The sequence below is a fragment of the Danio aesculapii genome, chromosome 1 (genome assembly GCF_903798145.1).
Source record: "Danio aesculapii chromosome 1, fDanAes4.1, whole genome shotgun sequence".
Taxonomy (NCBI): Eukaryota; Metazoa; Chordata; class Actinopteri; order Cypriniformes; family Danionidae; genus Danio; species Danio aesculapii.
The window spans coordinates 4,821,981-4,836,009 of NC_079435.1; the positions used below are offsets into that span (position 1 = coordinate 4,821,981).

At 37.3% G+C, this 14,029-nt stretch overlaps 2 protein-coding genes and 1 long non-coding RNA gene across 3 annotated transcripts in view; all 3 read right to left on the reverse strand.

Annotated features, from left to right (window-relative positions):
• The window catches only part of adgre9 (adhesion G protein-coupled receptor E9), a 67,003-nt gene that overhangs the window by 16,765 nt on the left and 36,209 nt on the right, over positions 1-14,029 (reverse strand). The window lies entirely within an intron of this gene.
• On the reverse strand, positions 1,851-13,912 carry LOC130223281 (adhesion G protein-coupled receptor E3-like). The gene is made up of 13 exons (XM_056456066.1): positions 13,867-13,912; positions 8,742-8,773; positions 7,424-7,492; positions 7,133-7,319; positions 6,848-6,964; positions 6,526-6,707; positions 6,252-6,416; positions 5,974-6,177; positions 5,664-5,896; positions 5,311-5,377; positions 5,141-5,232; positions 2,453-2,615; positions 1,851-1,938 (listed from the first exon to the last, which is right to left on the reverse strand). Exons 1-13 carry the CDS (start codon positions 13,910-13,912, stop codon positions 1,870-1,872), a joined length of 1,626 nt encoding a protein of 541 aa, XP_056312041.1. The 3' UTR covers positions 1,851-1,869.
• Positions 11,391-11,728, reverse strand: LOC130223329 (uncharacterized). The gene is made up of 3 exons (XR_008836651.1): positions 11,676-11,728; positions 11,499-11,534; positions 11,391-11,415 (listed from the first exon to the last, which is right to left on the reverse strand). It is a non-coding gene; the product is annotated as an uncharacterized LOC130223329 (long non-coding RNA).

Sequence of the window (14,029 nt, forward strand, 5' to 3'; positions counted from 1 at the left end):
CTCAAAGACACTTATTCATGCATCACATACACAATTTTACTGCATTTAAATAGTAAACGTGTGTGTAACATCGATCAACATGCATAAAGTGTCAACATCATAGTGAAACGAATAAAATGTTATACGTACGCATTATAACAGAGATGATACTCGGTGCTTTAATAAACCCTGAAATAGGACAAACACAAATGATACTATAGTGATTTGTACTGCAATTTGACAATGTGAAATCTACATTTATTATCTGAACTCAGGAGAGTGATAAGAAATAATCTTACTTTTATGCAGAATTATGCAGGCCATTGTCATTTATGACAGTCTGATGTGTTTCTGTTCATCCACTAATCAGCCCAGAAGACGAGTTTCCTTCACAGTTAAGAGAAGAAAAAAAAAATGTATTAGGACTGGCTATAATGCATGATAAACACAAAACAACACGCACAAAAAAATAAAGGTTTTCAATTTATTTCACACAGACAAGTAGGTTTTACAATCCCTGTAGGAGTTCTACTTATGTAATTCTTTTTATACTGTACAGACTGTAAATTCTGTCCCTCTGCCCCACCCCTGAGCCAATTCCTCACAGAAACAATACATTTTTACATTCCCATAAATCAGTCTTGACCTGGTCAAAGCCCAGATTAACTACACCCAAATCACACAATCCTGTCATGACCTACATGATTCATCATCATCATCATCATCATCAAGAGCAGAAAGATCTTACCTGATGTACTGCAAGCTGAAACACAGTGGTCTTCACCTGAAACAGTTGACTGCCTAACAAAGTATTTATTTGTGTGTTGTGATGTTTACCGTTAAGTTATCGCTCCATCATCCATGATGGGGAAATATGAGCTCGTATGCGCCGTTTCCTTAAATTCAAATTTATTCAAATTAAACAGTAAAAACTCACAAAGGCCTTCACAAAAACAGCTACAATATCATATTGTTTATTAAGACCTTACAAATACACCAAAAAGATCACCTGAATGAAAGGGAAAATTAATCCTTCACATGCTTTAATGCATGGCAGCACGGTGGCTCAGCGGTTAGCATTGTGGCCACACAGCAAGAAGGCTGCTGGTTTGTGTTTTAATTTAGTTTATCCAATTTTCCTAGGACGACTCTGGGGGAAATTGGAGCACCCAGAAAAAACCCACGTGAACACGGGGAGCACATGCAAACACCACACAGAAATGACAACTGGCCCAGCTGGGATTCGAACCAGTGCCTTTCTTGCTTTGAGGCAACAGTGCTAACCACAGAGCCACCGAGCTGCCCTTTCTGTAAATATTTCTTTGTCAAAATATAAAACAGTCCTTATAGATGCAACATTCGTTTTCTCTGTGACAGCTTTTAAGCTTGACATACATATATATATTTATGAAACTTTTTTACAGCTTAGCTTTTAATGTGTAACACTATGAAAATGAATCAATATATTCACCCATTTACATGACATTGTATGACGCACATTAATATTTAAAATGTGAAATGATCACAATCAGCATTCTGAGCTCAACAAACCAAAATATAATAATGGAGGATCAGTAAATAAAGAGCTTCACAACTCATCATCTGATTACATATAATGTAAACTCATGTTATTTCCCTTTACCATGAGCTTAAATGTTTTAGACAATTGCCTAAATTTAACTGAAAATATGTAATAATTATTTTAATAATCATTTAAAAAGCATTATACAATAACAATCAACAACAGAATATCATTAACAATCAATATGCAACCATATGCTTTTCACTCACCAGCAACAACCCAGATGACATGATAATTAATACCAGACATTAAACATTAAACATAAAACGTCTGTATCATATAAAACATCCTGTAAAATAGTGTTGATTTTATTTGTTGCACTTGAAGCTGTTTCCAGAGCAAAGACATGTGAAGCAGTTCTTGTACTGTTGTCTGATCTGGAGAGGAGGGAAGACGAGTGAGTTTTGGAGATCAATTTAACCTCTGAAATGATCAGATTGATGAACAGTGAATGTTAAACAGATTAAGAGACAGAGTCAGACAAAGAAAAGTGATAGGAAGACAGACATAAACTGGGAAATATTTAAAGCAAAAGCATTCTGTGTGTGTTTAAACCACTCAGCTCAGACCTCTTTTAAAGGTCTGGTGGAAACAGTAGCCTCAGTTTTATAATCAATAATTTCAGAAGTCTATTATGCAATCAGATGCCAGCAATACATGCATTATCAATTACATGCAGTAATACATGAAAAAGCAGAGCAATTATCAGCATGACTGAGTTCATGAAACATAATATGGTCAATGAGTTACTAATGAAAAATAAACTGAAGGAGACCAAGAACAAAACCTTGAGAGAAAGGGCTTTTAGAAGATTTTCAGGGGCAGCATTGAAGAAATGTCAAGATAGCAAGACAGCAGACAGTAGAGGCTTAAACGGAGTAAATGTCTGACCTCATTATTGAGCACACAGTAGATCAGGAAGATGAAGGTTCCCTGCTGAGAGTTCAAGATCAGGAAGACGATCTGCAGCACCTCACTGCTATCAGTGAAGAAACCCAGAATCCAAGGACAACCAAGAACCACAAACTGACAAACTGTTTTAAACGCTATAACCCTGTAGAAAAACAAAGATCTCTGATGTTTTTTTTTTTTTATTATTACAACCCCAAATCAGAAAAGGTTGGGATAATATGAAAGCTTATGCTGAACTACCGTGATCTCTGATCAAGAATCAAGAATTCTCATTCATCTATAAGCCATATCACCACATGGGCTCAGGACTACTATGAAAACCTATGTGAAGTACCACAATATGTAGTTACATCCACAAATTCCAGTTAAAACTGTGCTGTGCTGAAAAGAAGCCCTATGTTAACAGTGTCCAGAAATGCCTTCGACTTCTCTGGGCTTAGAGGCATCTGGCATGGACTATCACACAGTGGAAACCTGTACTGTGGTCAGATGATTTAGTATTTCAGGTATTTTTTGGCATATCTTTGGCATATCTCGGGATTTTGTTCACGAGTGGGGGAAGGATGGAACGTGATATTAAGAGGCGGATCGGTGCAGCAGCAGCAGTAATGTGGTCAATGTACCGGTAAGTTGTGGTAAAGAAGGAGCGGAGCCAAAAGGCAAAGCTTTGATTTACTGGTCAAGTTACGTTCCTACTCTCTTGAGCTTTGGGTCATGACCGAAAGGACAAGATCTCGCATACAAGCTGCCGAAATGAGTTTCCTTCAAAGGGTGGCAGGGTGCACTCTTATGGATAGGGTGAGGAGCTCTGACACTCGGGAGGAGCTCGGAGTAGAGCCGCTGCTCCTCCATATCAAGAGTAGTCAGCTGAGGTGGCTCTGGCATCTGTTCTGGATGCCTCCTGGATACCTACCTAGGGAGATGTTCCAGGCATGTCCCACCGGGAGGAGGCCTCGCGGAAGACCCAGGACATGCTGGAGGGACTATGTCTTTCGGCTGGCATGGGACTGCCTCGGGATCCCCCCGGTGGAGCTGGAGGAAGTGTCTGGGGAGAGGGAAGTCTGGGATTCTCTCCTAAGACTGATGCCTCCGCGACCAGGCCCCAGAAAAACGGCAGAAAATGAATAAATGAAGGTATTTTTGGAATAAATGGATGCCCATGTATATTTAAACAAGACAATGCAACCCCACATTCTGCACAAATAATACAAAGTTTTGGCCGCGGAGGAAGAGAATACAGGTACTTGATTGGTCTGTCTGCAGTCCCAACCTGTCTCCAATAGCGAATGTGTGGAGTGTTTGAATCGCAAAATGTGACAACGAAGACCCCATACTGTTTCCCAGCTTAAGACTTGTTTGCAGGAAGAATGGGAGAAAATTATTCATCACTTGGTTCTTTCAGTCCCCAGTGCTTCCCACACACAGACTTTACTTGGGTGGGCCGCCTTACTTTTAAGCCTGATTTACTTTCGCTTGGCTTTGCAGCTGACAGTGCACGCACAAGACTAAAATATTCATTTATTTATTCATTTTCGTTTCGGCTTAGTCCCTTTATTAGTCCGGGGTCGCCGCAGTGGAATGAACCGCCAACTTATCCAGCAAGTTTTTACGCAGCGGATGCCTTTCCAGCCGCAACCCATCTCTGGGAAACATCCACACACACTCATACTCTACGGACAATTTAGCCTACCCAATTTACCTGTACCGCATATCTTTGGACTGTGGGGGAAACTGGAGCACCCGGAGGAAACCCACGCGAATGCAGGGAGAACATGCAAACTCCACACAGAAACGCCAACTGACCCAGCCGAGGCTGTAACCAGCGACCTTCTTGCTGTGAGGTGACAGCACTACCTACTGTGCCACTGCGTCGCCAGACTAAAACGTAAAAAAAAATTATTAATTATAGGAAATTACATCTAAACTGGCTGCAAAATATATGTACACCATTAAAAATGTTTAATTAACTCATTTGCCTTAGTTTTATTGTTGTAATTATTACACTTTTTAAAGATTTTTATTCCTTAGATGTTTTTATTCCTTAATGTCATTTAATTTGATGATGTTAATATATTACATATTTGATACATATCTAACAAGCTTTGCCAATACTAAACAAAATGTCAGCAGCAGATTTTACCTGTCAGTGGGAGCACGTGGCTTCTGAATAGAATAAAAGTAAAACCAATTGTCTTAAAAAAAACTTCCACCCATTGAAAAAACCCCAGTGTATAATAAATAAAAATACTGTTAAAAATCACTTTCTTTTGTCGCATGTAGGTAACCATGTGACGTGGGAAGGTCCAAACCTGTGGTAAGCACTGATCCCTAAATGTCTTTTAAGTCTTGTGGTAAGGAATGGCAACATTACAAAGTGGTAAATGTTTTACTGTTCCAACTATTTTTAAATTTGTTGCAAGAACTAAAATTTGAATATGTTTACTTAAAAATAAAAAACTATAAAAATCACGCAGAACACATTAAACAATGTTTTGTATTGTCTGCATGAAACACAAGTCTAAGTAAATTTAGAAATCACTACTTTCTTTTAATTTGCATTTCCAAACTGTCCCAACCTTTTCTCATTTAGGATTGTATTATATGATTCATGAATAAACATTTATGGTGATTAGTAGACTGTCTAGGTGAGAACTTAAAGATTGTTACTTGGTTTGTTTAATCTGTGTAACTTCAGCATTTAGATTTTTGAGAGTCGAGTTCAGAGTGATGACGATTTTAATGAAGAGAATCAAGTTTAGCTGCAGAAAGAACAAAGAAATGATAACTTTAGTTTTTATATACATTTATAAGCCTGTGTGTTAAATGCTAGAACTTACTGCTAGTATGACACAAACAGGACCCAGAGAACTCCAAATAAACCCTTCAGCAGTTTTAATCCAGCAGCTGATTAGAAGAAAAAAAAACTATTTTAGATGTTGACTCTTGAACACATATGAATCTTGCATGTGATGTTGAAACAGTATGTGTATAAATGTGCATTAATATGATCCAGGAAAAGCAAAATAAAACATCATTTGAATAAACTTATCAAAATATTATTTCAGGTGTTTTATAGATTTGAATCTTTTCTGTGACACTGATATAGCATGTTCAACAGATAGCAGAGATATCATAAAATCCTCTTGGTTATTTCCTTCTAAACAAATTACCGTAAACAAAAACAACTCACTGTTTGCTACCGTATGCTTCTGGAATCAACCCAATAGACACACCCACTACAACCAGAGCAACCACATATCCAATCGCACACAGGAATCCACTGCTAAGCTCCTCCCTCTTTTTGGAGCTGATCTGTGATAGGTTCTTGACACAGATGAAGAGCAACACAGCTTCAATGAACATCCACACAAAGGCGGAGAGAAAGAGGAAGTGCAGAAGGCCTGCTATCACCACACACAACACCTGGAGACCATGAGAGAGGGTTATGAGGATTCTCAGTGCGGCTGTGCTGAGCTGTAGAGCTCCTTCATCATTCTCACCTGCTGAGGGCGAATGAGGCTCAGGAACTGTTGTGTGAGCAGAAACAGAAGGTGAGCCGACAGCAGACTGATGCAGATGTTGATTCGAGCCACATTATTGACTCCAGGACTCCACTGACAAAGAGCAAAGGACAACAGAGCCAAACTGAATAACACCAGACCCACGATCACACACACCAGATTCAGCAGATCCAGCAGATCGCTCTGAGAAAACATGCAGAGAACATGAGTGCCAAATCTGTGCTGCTCTTCAATGCTCTCTAGAAATGTTCTGGTACCGGTGGTGGACTGCTGCTGGTCTGCATGATGAGAGCGAATGTGGACAGATGAACACAGGAACACACAGTGTGGCTGCTGTTGCTGTTTAACACAGAACAACCATCTACAATCCACTCGCTGATATTCCAGTACACACAGGACAGAGAACCGTTGGGGTCAAACTCCTGCAAGAAGAAGAAGAAACAAGCAGAAAATATGAGAAGAGTGAATATTAGATGTGTTCAGATGTTGATCAGTGCTGATGTTGGACAAAAACACATTTCAGTCTCTCACTCTGATGTGTCTGAAGGTGAAGTTGACTGCTTTGGTGAGTGTAGTGTTGCTGGTTTTGGGAAGAGTAGCTGAGATCACAGTGGACATCATGGTTTTAATGGTGTCATTAGTTGTGTTGAAGAAGTCGGCCTTCAGTAGATTCTCCATTGTGGTGAAGCTCATGAAAGCCACAGCAGCAGATCCTGTGGGACAGAAACAGATACTTGCATGCTATGAAATCAGGCAACTGAAATTCATGTTCATATTTGCTCTGTGTTAATAATTACTAGCAGTTTGTGTAAACATATCTTAAACGAGATACACTAATTGTTTTTGTACATACTTATTTCATTGTTCTTGGCAATTCCAATCAGATCGATATCCACAAAAGCTTTTTTTGTCTCCAGCTCAGGGATTTCATCTAAGGTGACCTGTGGTCCAACACTGTAGATTTGTCCCTCTGAATTAAAAGAAAAAACTTTAAATAATTTAGCCTATCAATCCAATAAATCCAGACCAGAAAATGTGAAATAATAAAGTCATCCAGAATGTAATTTATTTTTAAAAATTACATTTTAATGTACAGTAGGCTGTATGTGCAGTAACTTGCATATCCATTTTCACTTACCCACAGAGTCCAGAGTAAAGCTGATATTGTCACTTGTGTTCGTGGCCTTCACCAGCATGGACACCAGTTTCTCGCTGGCTTTTAACACACGATTTCCATCTAACACCAGTTTATTTGAGTCGGCTGCTGCTGACTCTACAAACATCTCTGTACTATTGAGGACCATGTCCAAACATTTGGTCACATCCTATTGTAGTGATCATATAAACAGGCTTACTTTCAACTAAAGTTGAAAGAAATGTTACAGTATCACCCATGTTTCAAAACAGAATTTTATAATTTTATTCTTACAGTGAAGGGAAGCACTTGAGTTAGGCTTTCTATGAGGTCGAGGAGATTTTCCACACATCGAGCTGTGGTCTGAAATCACAAACAAGCTTCAATCAATCAATCAATCAAATCAATCAATCAATCATACATCCATCCATTCAGTTGTCTCAAATCACAAACAAGCTTCAACCAACCAACCAACCAATCAAATCAACCAATCAATCAATCCCTCCATCCAGTAGTCTGAAATCAGAAACAAGCTTGAATCAATCCATCAACAAACCAATCAATTAATCATTTGATCAATCAATCAATCAAATCAATCCTGCGGTCTAAAATCAAACAAGATTCAATCAACCAACCAATCCTGTGGTCTGAAATCACAAACAAGAATCAATCAATCCATCCCTCCATCCATCCAGTAGTCTGAAATCTCAAACAAGCTTGAAACGACCAATCAATCAATTAATTAATTAATCATTCGATCAATCAATCAATCAACCAATCAATCAATCAATCAATCAATCCGTCCATCCAGTAGTCTGAAATCTCAAACAAGCTTTAACCAACCAATCAATCAATCATTCGATCAATCAATCAATTAATCAATCAATCAATCCCTCAATCCATCCAGTAGTCTGAAATCACAAACAATCTTCAATCAATCAATCAACCAATCTATCAATCAATCAATCAATTAATCATTCGATCGATCCATCAATTAATTAATCAATCAATCAATCCCTCCATCCATCCAGTAGTCTGAAATCACAAACAAGCTTCAATCAATCAATCAATCAATCAACCCATTCATCCATCAAGTAGTCTGAAATCACAAACAAGCTTCAATCAATCAATCAATCAACCAACCAATCAATCCTGTGGTCTAAAATCAAACAAGATTCAATCAACCAACCAACCAACCAACCAATCAATCAATCAATCAATCAATCCATCCTGTGGTCTAAAATCAAACAAGATTAAAACAAACAATCAATCAATCAATCAATCAATTTAAAACAATATACATCACCCAGTGATGTATAAAAATTAAAACTGTATAAAAAGTACATAAACACAATTAAAAAATAATTCTAAAGTATGTTTATATATGATTGTTAATTTGATGTTATTTTAAAGCACTTTCTAATAAAAGCTTTATTGTGTTTGCTTATTGGTCAATAAACCATTTCGAATATTAAATATATACAACACAAAATCAGCAACATAAACAAACCTACAAAAAAAATATGTCCATGAATCTGCATTATTGTGCTGTTATTCCAGGCTGTCATTGACTCCAACCCTTCAATAACTTCAGATACTCATCTCAACTAACCTTGCATTCTTCCAGCACTGTGATGTTCAAACCTAGAATGGGAAGACAGTACATTTAGATTAAACCTTCAGAATTCAAGCATGCCATGTACTCACCAGACCCAAAACAGGATTCCACTGACAAGGAATTGAATTAATAAGTACAACCTGTTTAGTTTAGTTTAGTCTGTACCTGTAGTAGTAGTAGAGGTAGTAGATGCAGTTGAAGTGACTGGCTGTAAGAGGACTAGAAAACAGAAACAGATGATAAATTAGACTCAATTGCTGTCTTGTTCATAGGGATATAGATCAGGCAATATTACAGACCACCATCATCCTCACCTGTTGAATAACTCGTAGATGTTGTGGAAATGACTGGTGGTAAAGGAACTAAAATATAAAGATCTTAAATCACACTCATGTGTGGAACTACTAAGTTCTTCATCATAATAGCTGTTAATAAAAGTTTATTTTAAAGGCCCCACAATCAGACTGGCGTCATCCTCACCTGTTGTGGTTAGACGTGTGGATAATGCAGAAGAGACTGAAGGTAAATTAATTGAACGGTTTACAAGTAATTTGATACTGAACAATAATGTGCTGTTTAAGAAGACACTAATAAATATGGTTGAGTTTTGGTCTTGTAGTTCTGCACATCCTTACCTGTAGCAGTAGAACTGGTAGATGTGGAAGAGACAACTGGTAAAGAGACAAATATATATATATGTGTGTATATGTATAATAGTGAGAAATGTCTTTAAAAAGGACACATTTTTCATTATCCTTACCTGATGTAGTAGGAATGGTAGATGTTGAGGAAGCGACCGACTGTAAAGGGACTGAAAAATAAAAATGCAAACAGATGATAAATCAGATTTAGAATGATAAATGACTCTGTTAATTCTGATTACATGAATTACGGAGACCTTGTGTTTCCTCACTTGTAGACATCATGCTGGCAGAAGTTGTGGAAGTGACTGCATGTAAAGTAAAAGAATGGAAACAGATATCGACTTACTGTGTTCTACAACAGTGGTTCTCAAACTTTTAAGCCAGCGACCCCCAATGTAAGATCGTCAAGAACTCGCGACCCCCCCACTACCAAAACATATTCAAACAATAAAAATAACTTATTTTAAGTTTTATAAACAGATTTATTGCATTTGAAATCAACACTAATCAAAACTAACAAGCAAAAAATATATGTATATGCATGCGTGAGGAAAATATGTCTCAATGAAATCCCGTTATCACAAGAAAACACATTTTAATAGCTAATTGAGTGACCAAAAGATACACGGACGAACCGCTCACCGGCCCTGCACGCACTGCTTGACATGAATTCATTAATGAATCTGTTAACAATACGTTAACTGTACTGTGTTCTCACGCCTGGTGTCTGATATTGCACAGATGCTTTTGACATATACCTTATTATTTGTATACATCATTTTAATAGCAATACCGGTCTTTTCATGAGCTGCAATATTAGTCTAATCTTGGTCAGTGCAAGCCCTTTTGCAATGGTGTATGTGGTGTTAAATTTTACATATAGCTGATAGCATCTAGCCATTAAATAAAGAATTAAACAGAACCTATCGTGCTTAAAATGTGTAGATGTGGCAAACTGTTACCTGAAAGTTCCGTCCCACAGACTTTACAGTGAATGCTTTAGTTATTTTCATAGCAGACTTGAAGCCAATGGAAGTCTTTTATCCACTCTTGGAAAAGTGTAGATGGTGGATTAACATTCACCACGTGATCAGTAATCAGATGTGCCATTATTTGTAGCTTTAGCTGGTTTCTAAAACTAAATCTGTCAGTGTTTTCGTTCTCTCATCTTCAGCGCGTTACATTTTCGCGGCTGTATCTCCTGTCATCTGAAGGCAGAAGGCGTTGACTGAATGATTCAGTCTAGCGCAGTGGGCCAATAAGAGCGCAAAGGCGGGAGAAGCGTTGCCGGCTTTGTTTACTGCAGCAAGTTGACATGACAACAGTTTTAAACTGTTCCTGAGCGCTGCGTTTTAAGTGCAAAGATGCATTCTGCCTGAATGTGTCCTAAATACTTTATGAATTCATCAATAATATCTTTAAAAAATCTGAAAATATTAGCTTTCACTTATAATACTGAAATATTTATTATAATCACTGAAAATTACACAGTTTTTAAATCACTCTCGCGACCCCTTGAAATTATTCTGCAACCCTGCAGGGGTCGCGACCCCCAGTTTGAGAACCACTGCTCTACAATACATGAAAAAAACATTTTTTTTACATTTGTGCAACATAATACAGTACAGTGGAGTCTCTTACTTGTAGAGGTAGAAGGAGATGTTGAGGAAGTGATCGGCTGTAAGAAAACTAAATCAGACAAAAACAGATGTAAAACAGACCCAGGAGTGAAACTACAGTGTTCTTGATCATTATGATGTCTTTTGAAAGGCCACATTCAGTGTAGCATCATTCTCACCTGTTGTGGGCGAAGTGCTGGATGTTGCAGAATTGACTAAACGTAAATGAATTGAAAGGTTTACATGGCATATGATGCCAAGTCATACAGTACTGAACAATAATGTACCGTTTAAGAAGACCCTGATAATAATGGTTGTGTTTTGATCTTACAGTCCAGTTTGGCACATCATTACCTGCAGTTGTAGAACTGGTAGATGTTGTGGAAGTGACAACTGGTAAAGGGACTAAGAAAATGATCATCAATTAGATTCAGATGCTAATGATATGCAGATTTAAAAGAATGCATTATATTTTTTGTCATCCTCACCTGTTGAAGTAGGAGAGTTAGAAGATGTGGAAGAGGCTGTAAAAGTAAATTATATGTAATACTTACAAGAAGTAAGATGCCAAGTCAAACTGAGATGTACTGTAATACTGCGTTCTTCAAGAAGACAATAATAATTATGGATTGTGTTTCCCTTTTGTAGACCAGTATCATTCTTACCTCCAATAGCAAAACTGGTAGATGATGCGGAAGTGTCAACCGGTAAGGGGACTAATAAAAATGATGATAGAACAGAGGATAGAACAGAGGAAAAATCAGATTCTGATGCTGAATTACTGTGTCCTTCATGTAGAAAATAAGTACATTCAGTCCAGTGTCCTCCTTACCTGTATTAATCGAAGTGGTAGGTGTTGTGGAAGTGACCGGCTGTAAAGTAACTGAAACAAAAAAGATGGAAACACAGTTAATGAAGGCATGTTCACACCAAGCATGGTAACAGTAAATAGAAATCTAAAAATAAATATATTTATGATGTAATATATATTATGATATGTTTATGATCGGCTGATTTTGGGTAAATGAGATCCTTTATGTGCGAAAAAAATGAAATAAATTAAAACTATGCTAAAAAACTAAACAATGCCAAAGTCAGATATTCTCCTTTGAAAATGTGTCTTGTCAGATTGTGCCTTTGTTTTGATGTCTGTAACTCTGCCCACTGCCAGTTTACACAAATATATTTCAGAACCCTACGATGGCTTGGCAGTAAACATAGTGTATTTCATTTCAGTTATGAATTCGGTCCAAAATGCAACTTCCAGAGGACAGAATATGGCTCCAAAAAGAGATGCAATTTATAAAAATACATGAAGTGGCTTTTAATAAGTAATAAAAGTTCATAATAAGTAATAATAATAAATAATATAAAGATTACAAACCCTGGTTAAGCAATGGTTAGTGTTGCAAAACCATATTTGAATTTCATAAGGGCGAGTATGATTTTTTTATGGAATTAAAACAACATAACTATAGTGTGGGGGAACTATGACATCACCTTGTAGGCCAATCGGCTGCTACCATAAAACTGAGTTTCTCAATAAAATCCCCATAGGATTTTATTGATTTTATTGTACGATTTTATTTATCGTTCCCTCCACCAAAGATGAATTCACAAATAACTTATCTGATTTTTCTCTATTTCAAAATGCACCCACAAACGCAAATGACTTCGATGTAGTAACCGGCAGAATGGATGCCATCTTCACTAGCACACTAATTACTGTGGCACCCATCAAACTAAAGGCTAAAGGCTAGAGGGAGAAAACTACACCATGGTATAATAGTCAAACCCGCGCTCTCAAAACAGCAACCCGTGCCCTGGAACGTAAATAGAAAAACAAATTTAGAAGTCTTCAGAATTGCATACAAAGACAGTATGTCCAGTTATAGGAGGGCTTTAAAATCTGCCAGGGCTGAGCACCTCCGCAAACTGATAGAAAATAATCATAACAATCCTAGATTTTTATTTAGCACCATTGCTAAATTAACAAATAATTGCTTTAACAAATAACTGCAAATTAGTAGTGATGACTTCATGAATTTTTTCAGTAATAAAATAGAAGGCTTTAGACAGAAAATAGAAGATATTAAGCTTTCTGCACCGCCTTATACTTCAGATCCAGTAAACACGCCACTGAATCTAAATAACCTACAGTGCTTTAAAATCATAGAACAGGAAGAGCTAGATTAAATTATAAATAATTCTAAACCAGCTACATGTATGTTAAACCCAATTTACCAACATAATTACTGAAAGAATTGCTACCTGATATAGGAGAACCTCTTCTTAACGTTATCAACTCTTCTTTATCTTTAGGCCATGTTCCAAATCCTTACAAGTTAGCTGTTATTAAACCTATTATTAAGAAACCACAACTGGACCCCAGCAACTGAGCTAATTATAGGCCTATTTCAAATCTTCCATTTATATCTAAAATACTAGAAAAAGTTGTTTCTGCTCAATTATGCTCCTTTCTGCAGACCAACAATGTTTTTGAAGTGTTTCAGTCAGGTTTCAGAGCTCATCACAGTACAGAAACCGCATTAGTGAAAATAACCAATGATCTACTCTTAGCTGCTGACCAAGGGTGCATCTCGCTATTAGTTTTACTGGATCTTAGTGCGGTATTTGACACCATCAACCACAATATTCTCATAAACCGCTTAAAGTCTACAGGTGTCCAGGGACAGGCTCTACAATTCATACTTAGCTGACCGTTATCAGTTTGTAAATATTAATGGGCAGCTTTCACAAGTCAGCCCAGTAAGGTATGGGGTGCCTCAAGGATTTTAGGCCCTTTGCACACTCAGTTTAAACACACTCAACAGAGGAATCATCAGACTACATTACCAGCTGAGCTCGTCTGTGGTGTGACTGTTGTATTGATGCTGGTCATGTTGGAAACAACTGGAAAACAATGAAACAAATAATACTGAACATACAAAGAATATACACAAATATTTACCAGCAACTTATATAAACTGACAGTCCAAATCTTTTGCATAAAACTGCC

Excerpts from the sequence above, each read along its gene's own strand:
- LOC130223281 (XM_056456066.1), bottom strand. The coding sequence starts at position 13,912 with ATGACCAGCATCAATACAACAGTCACACCACAGACGAGCTCAGCTG. Across the intron at positions 7,493-8,741 it reads CAGTGCTGGAAGAATGCAAG|ACCACAGCTCGATGTGTGGA; the intron begins GTTAGTTGAGAT and ends TTGTGATTTCAG. Across the intron at positions 6,417-6,525 it reads TCACCTTCAGACACATCAGA|GAGTTTGACCCCAACGGTTC; the intron begins GTGAGAGACTGA and ends TTCTTCTTGCAG.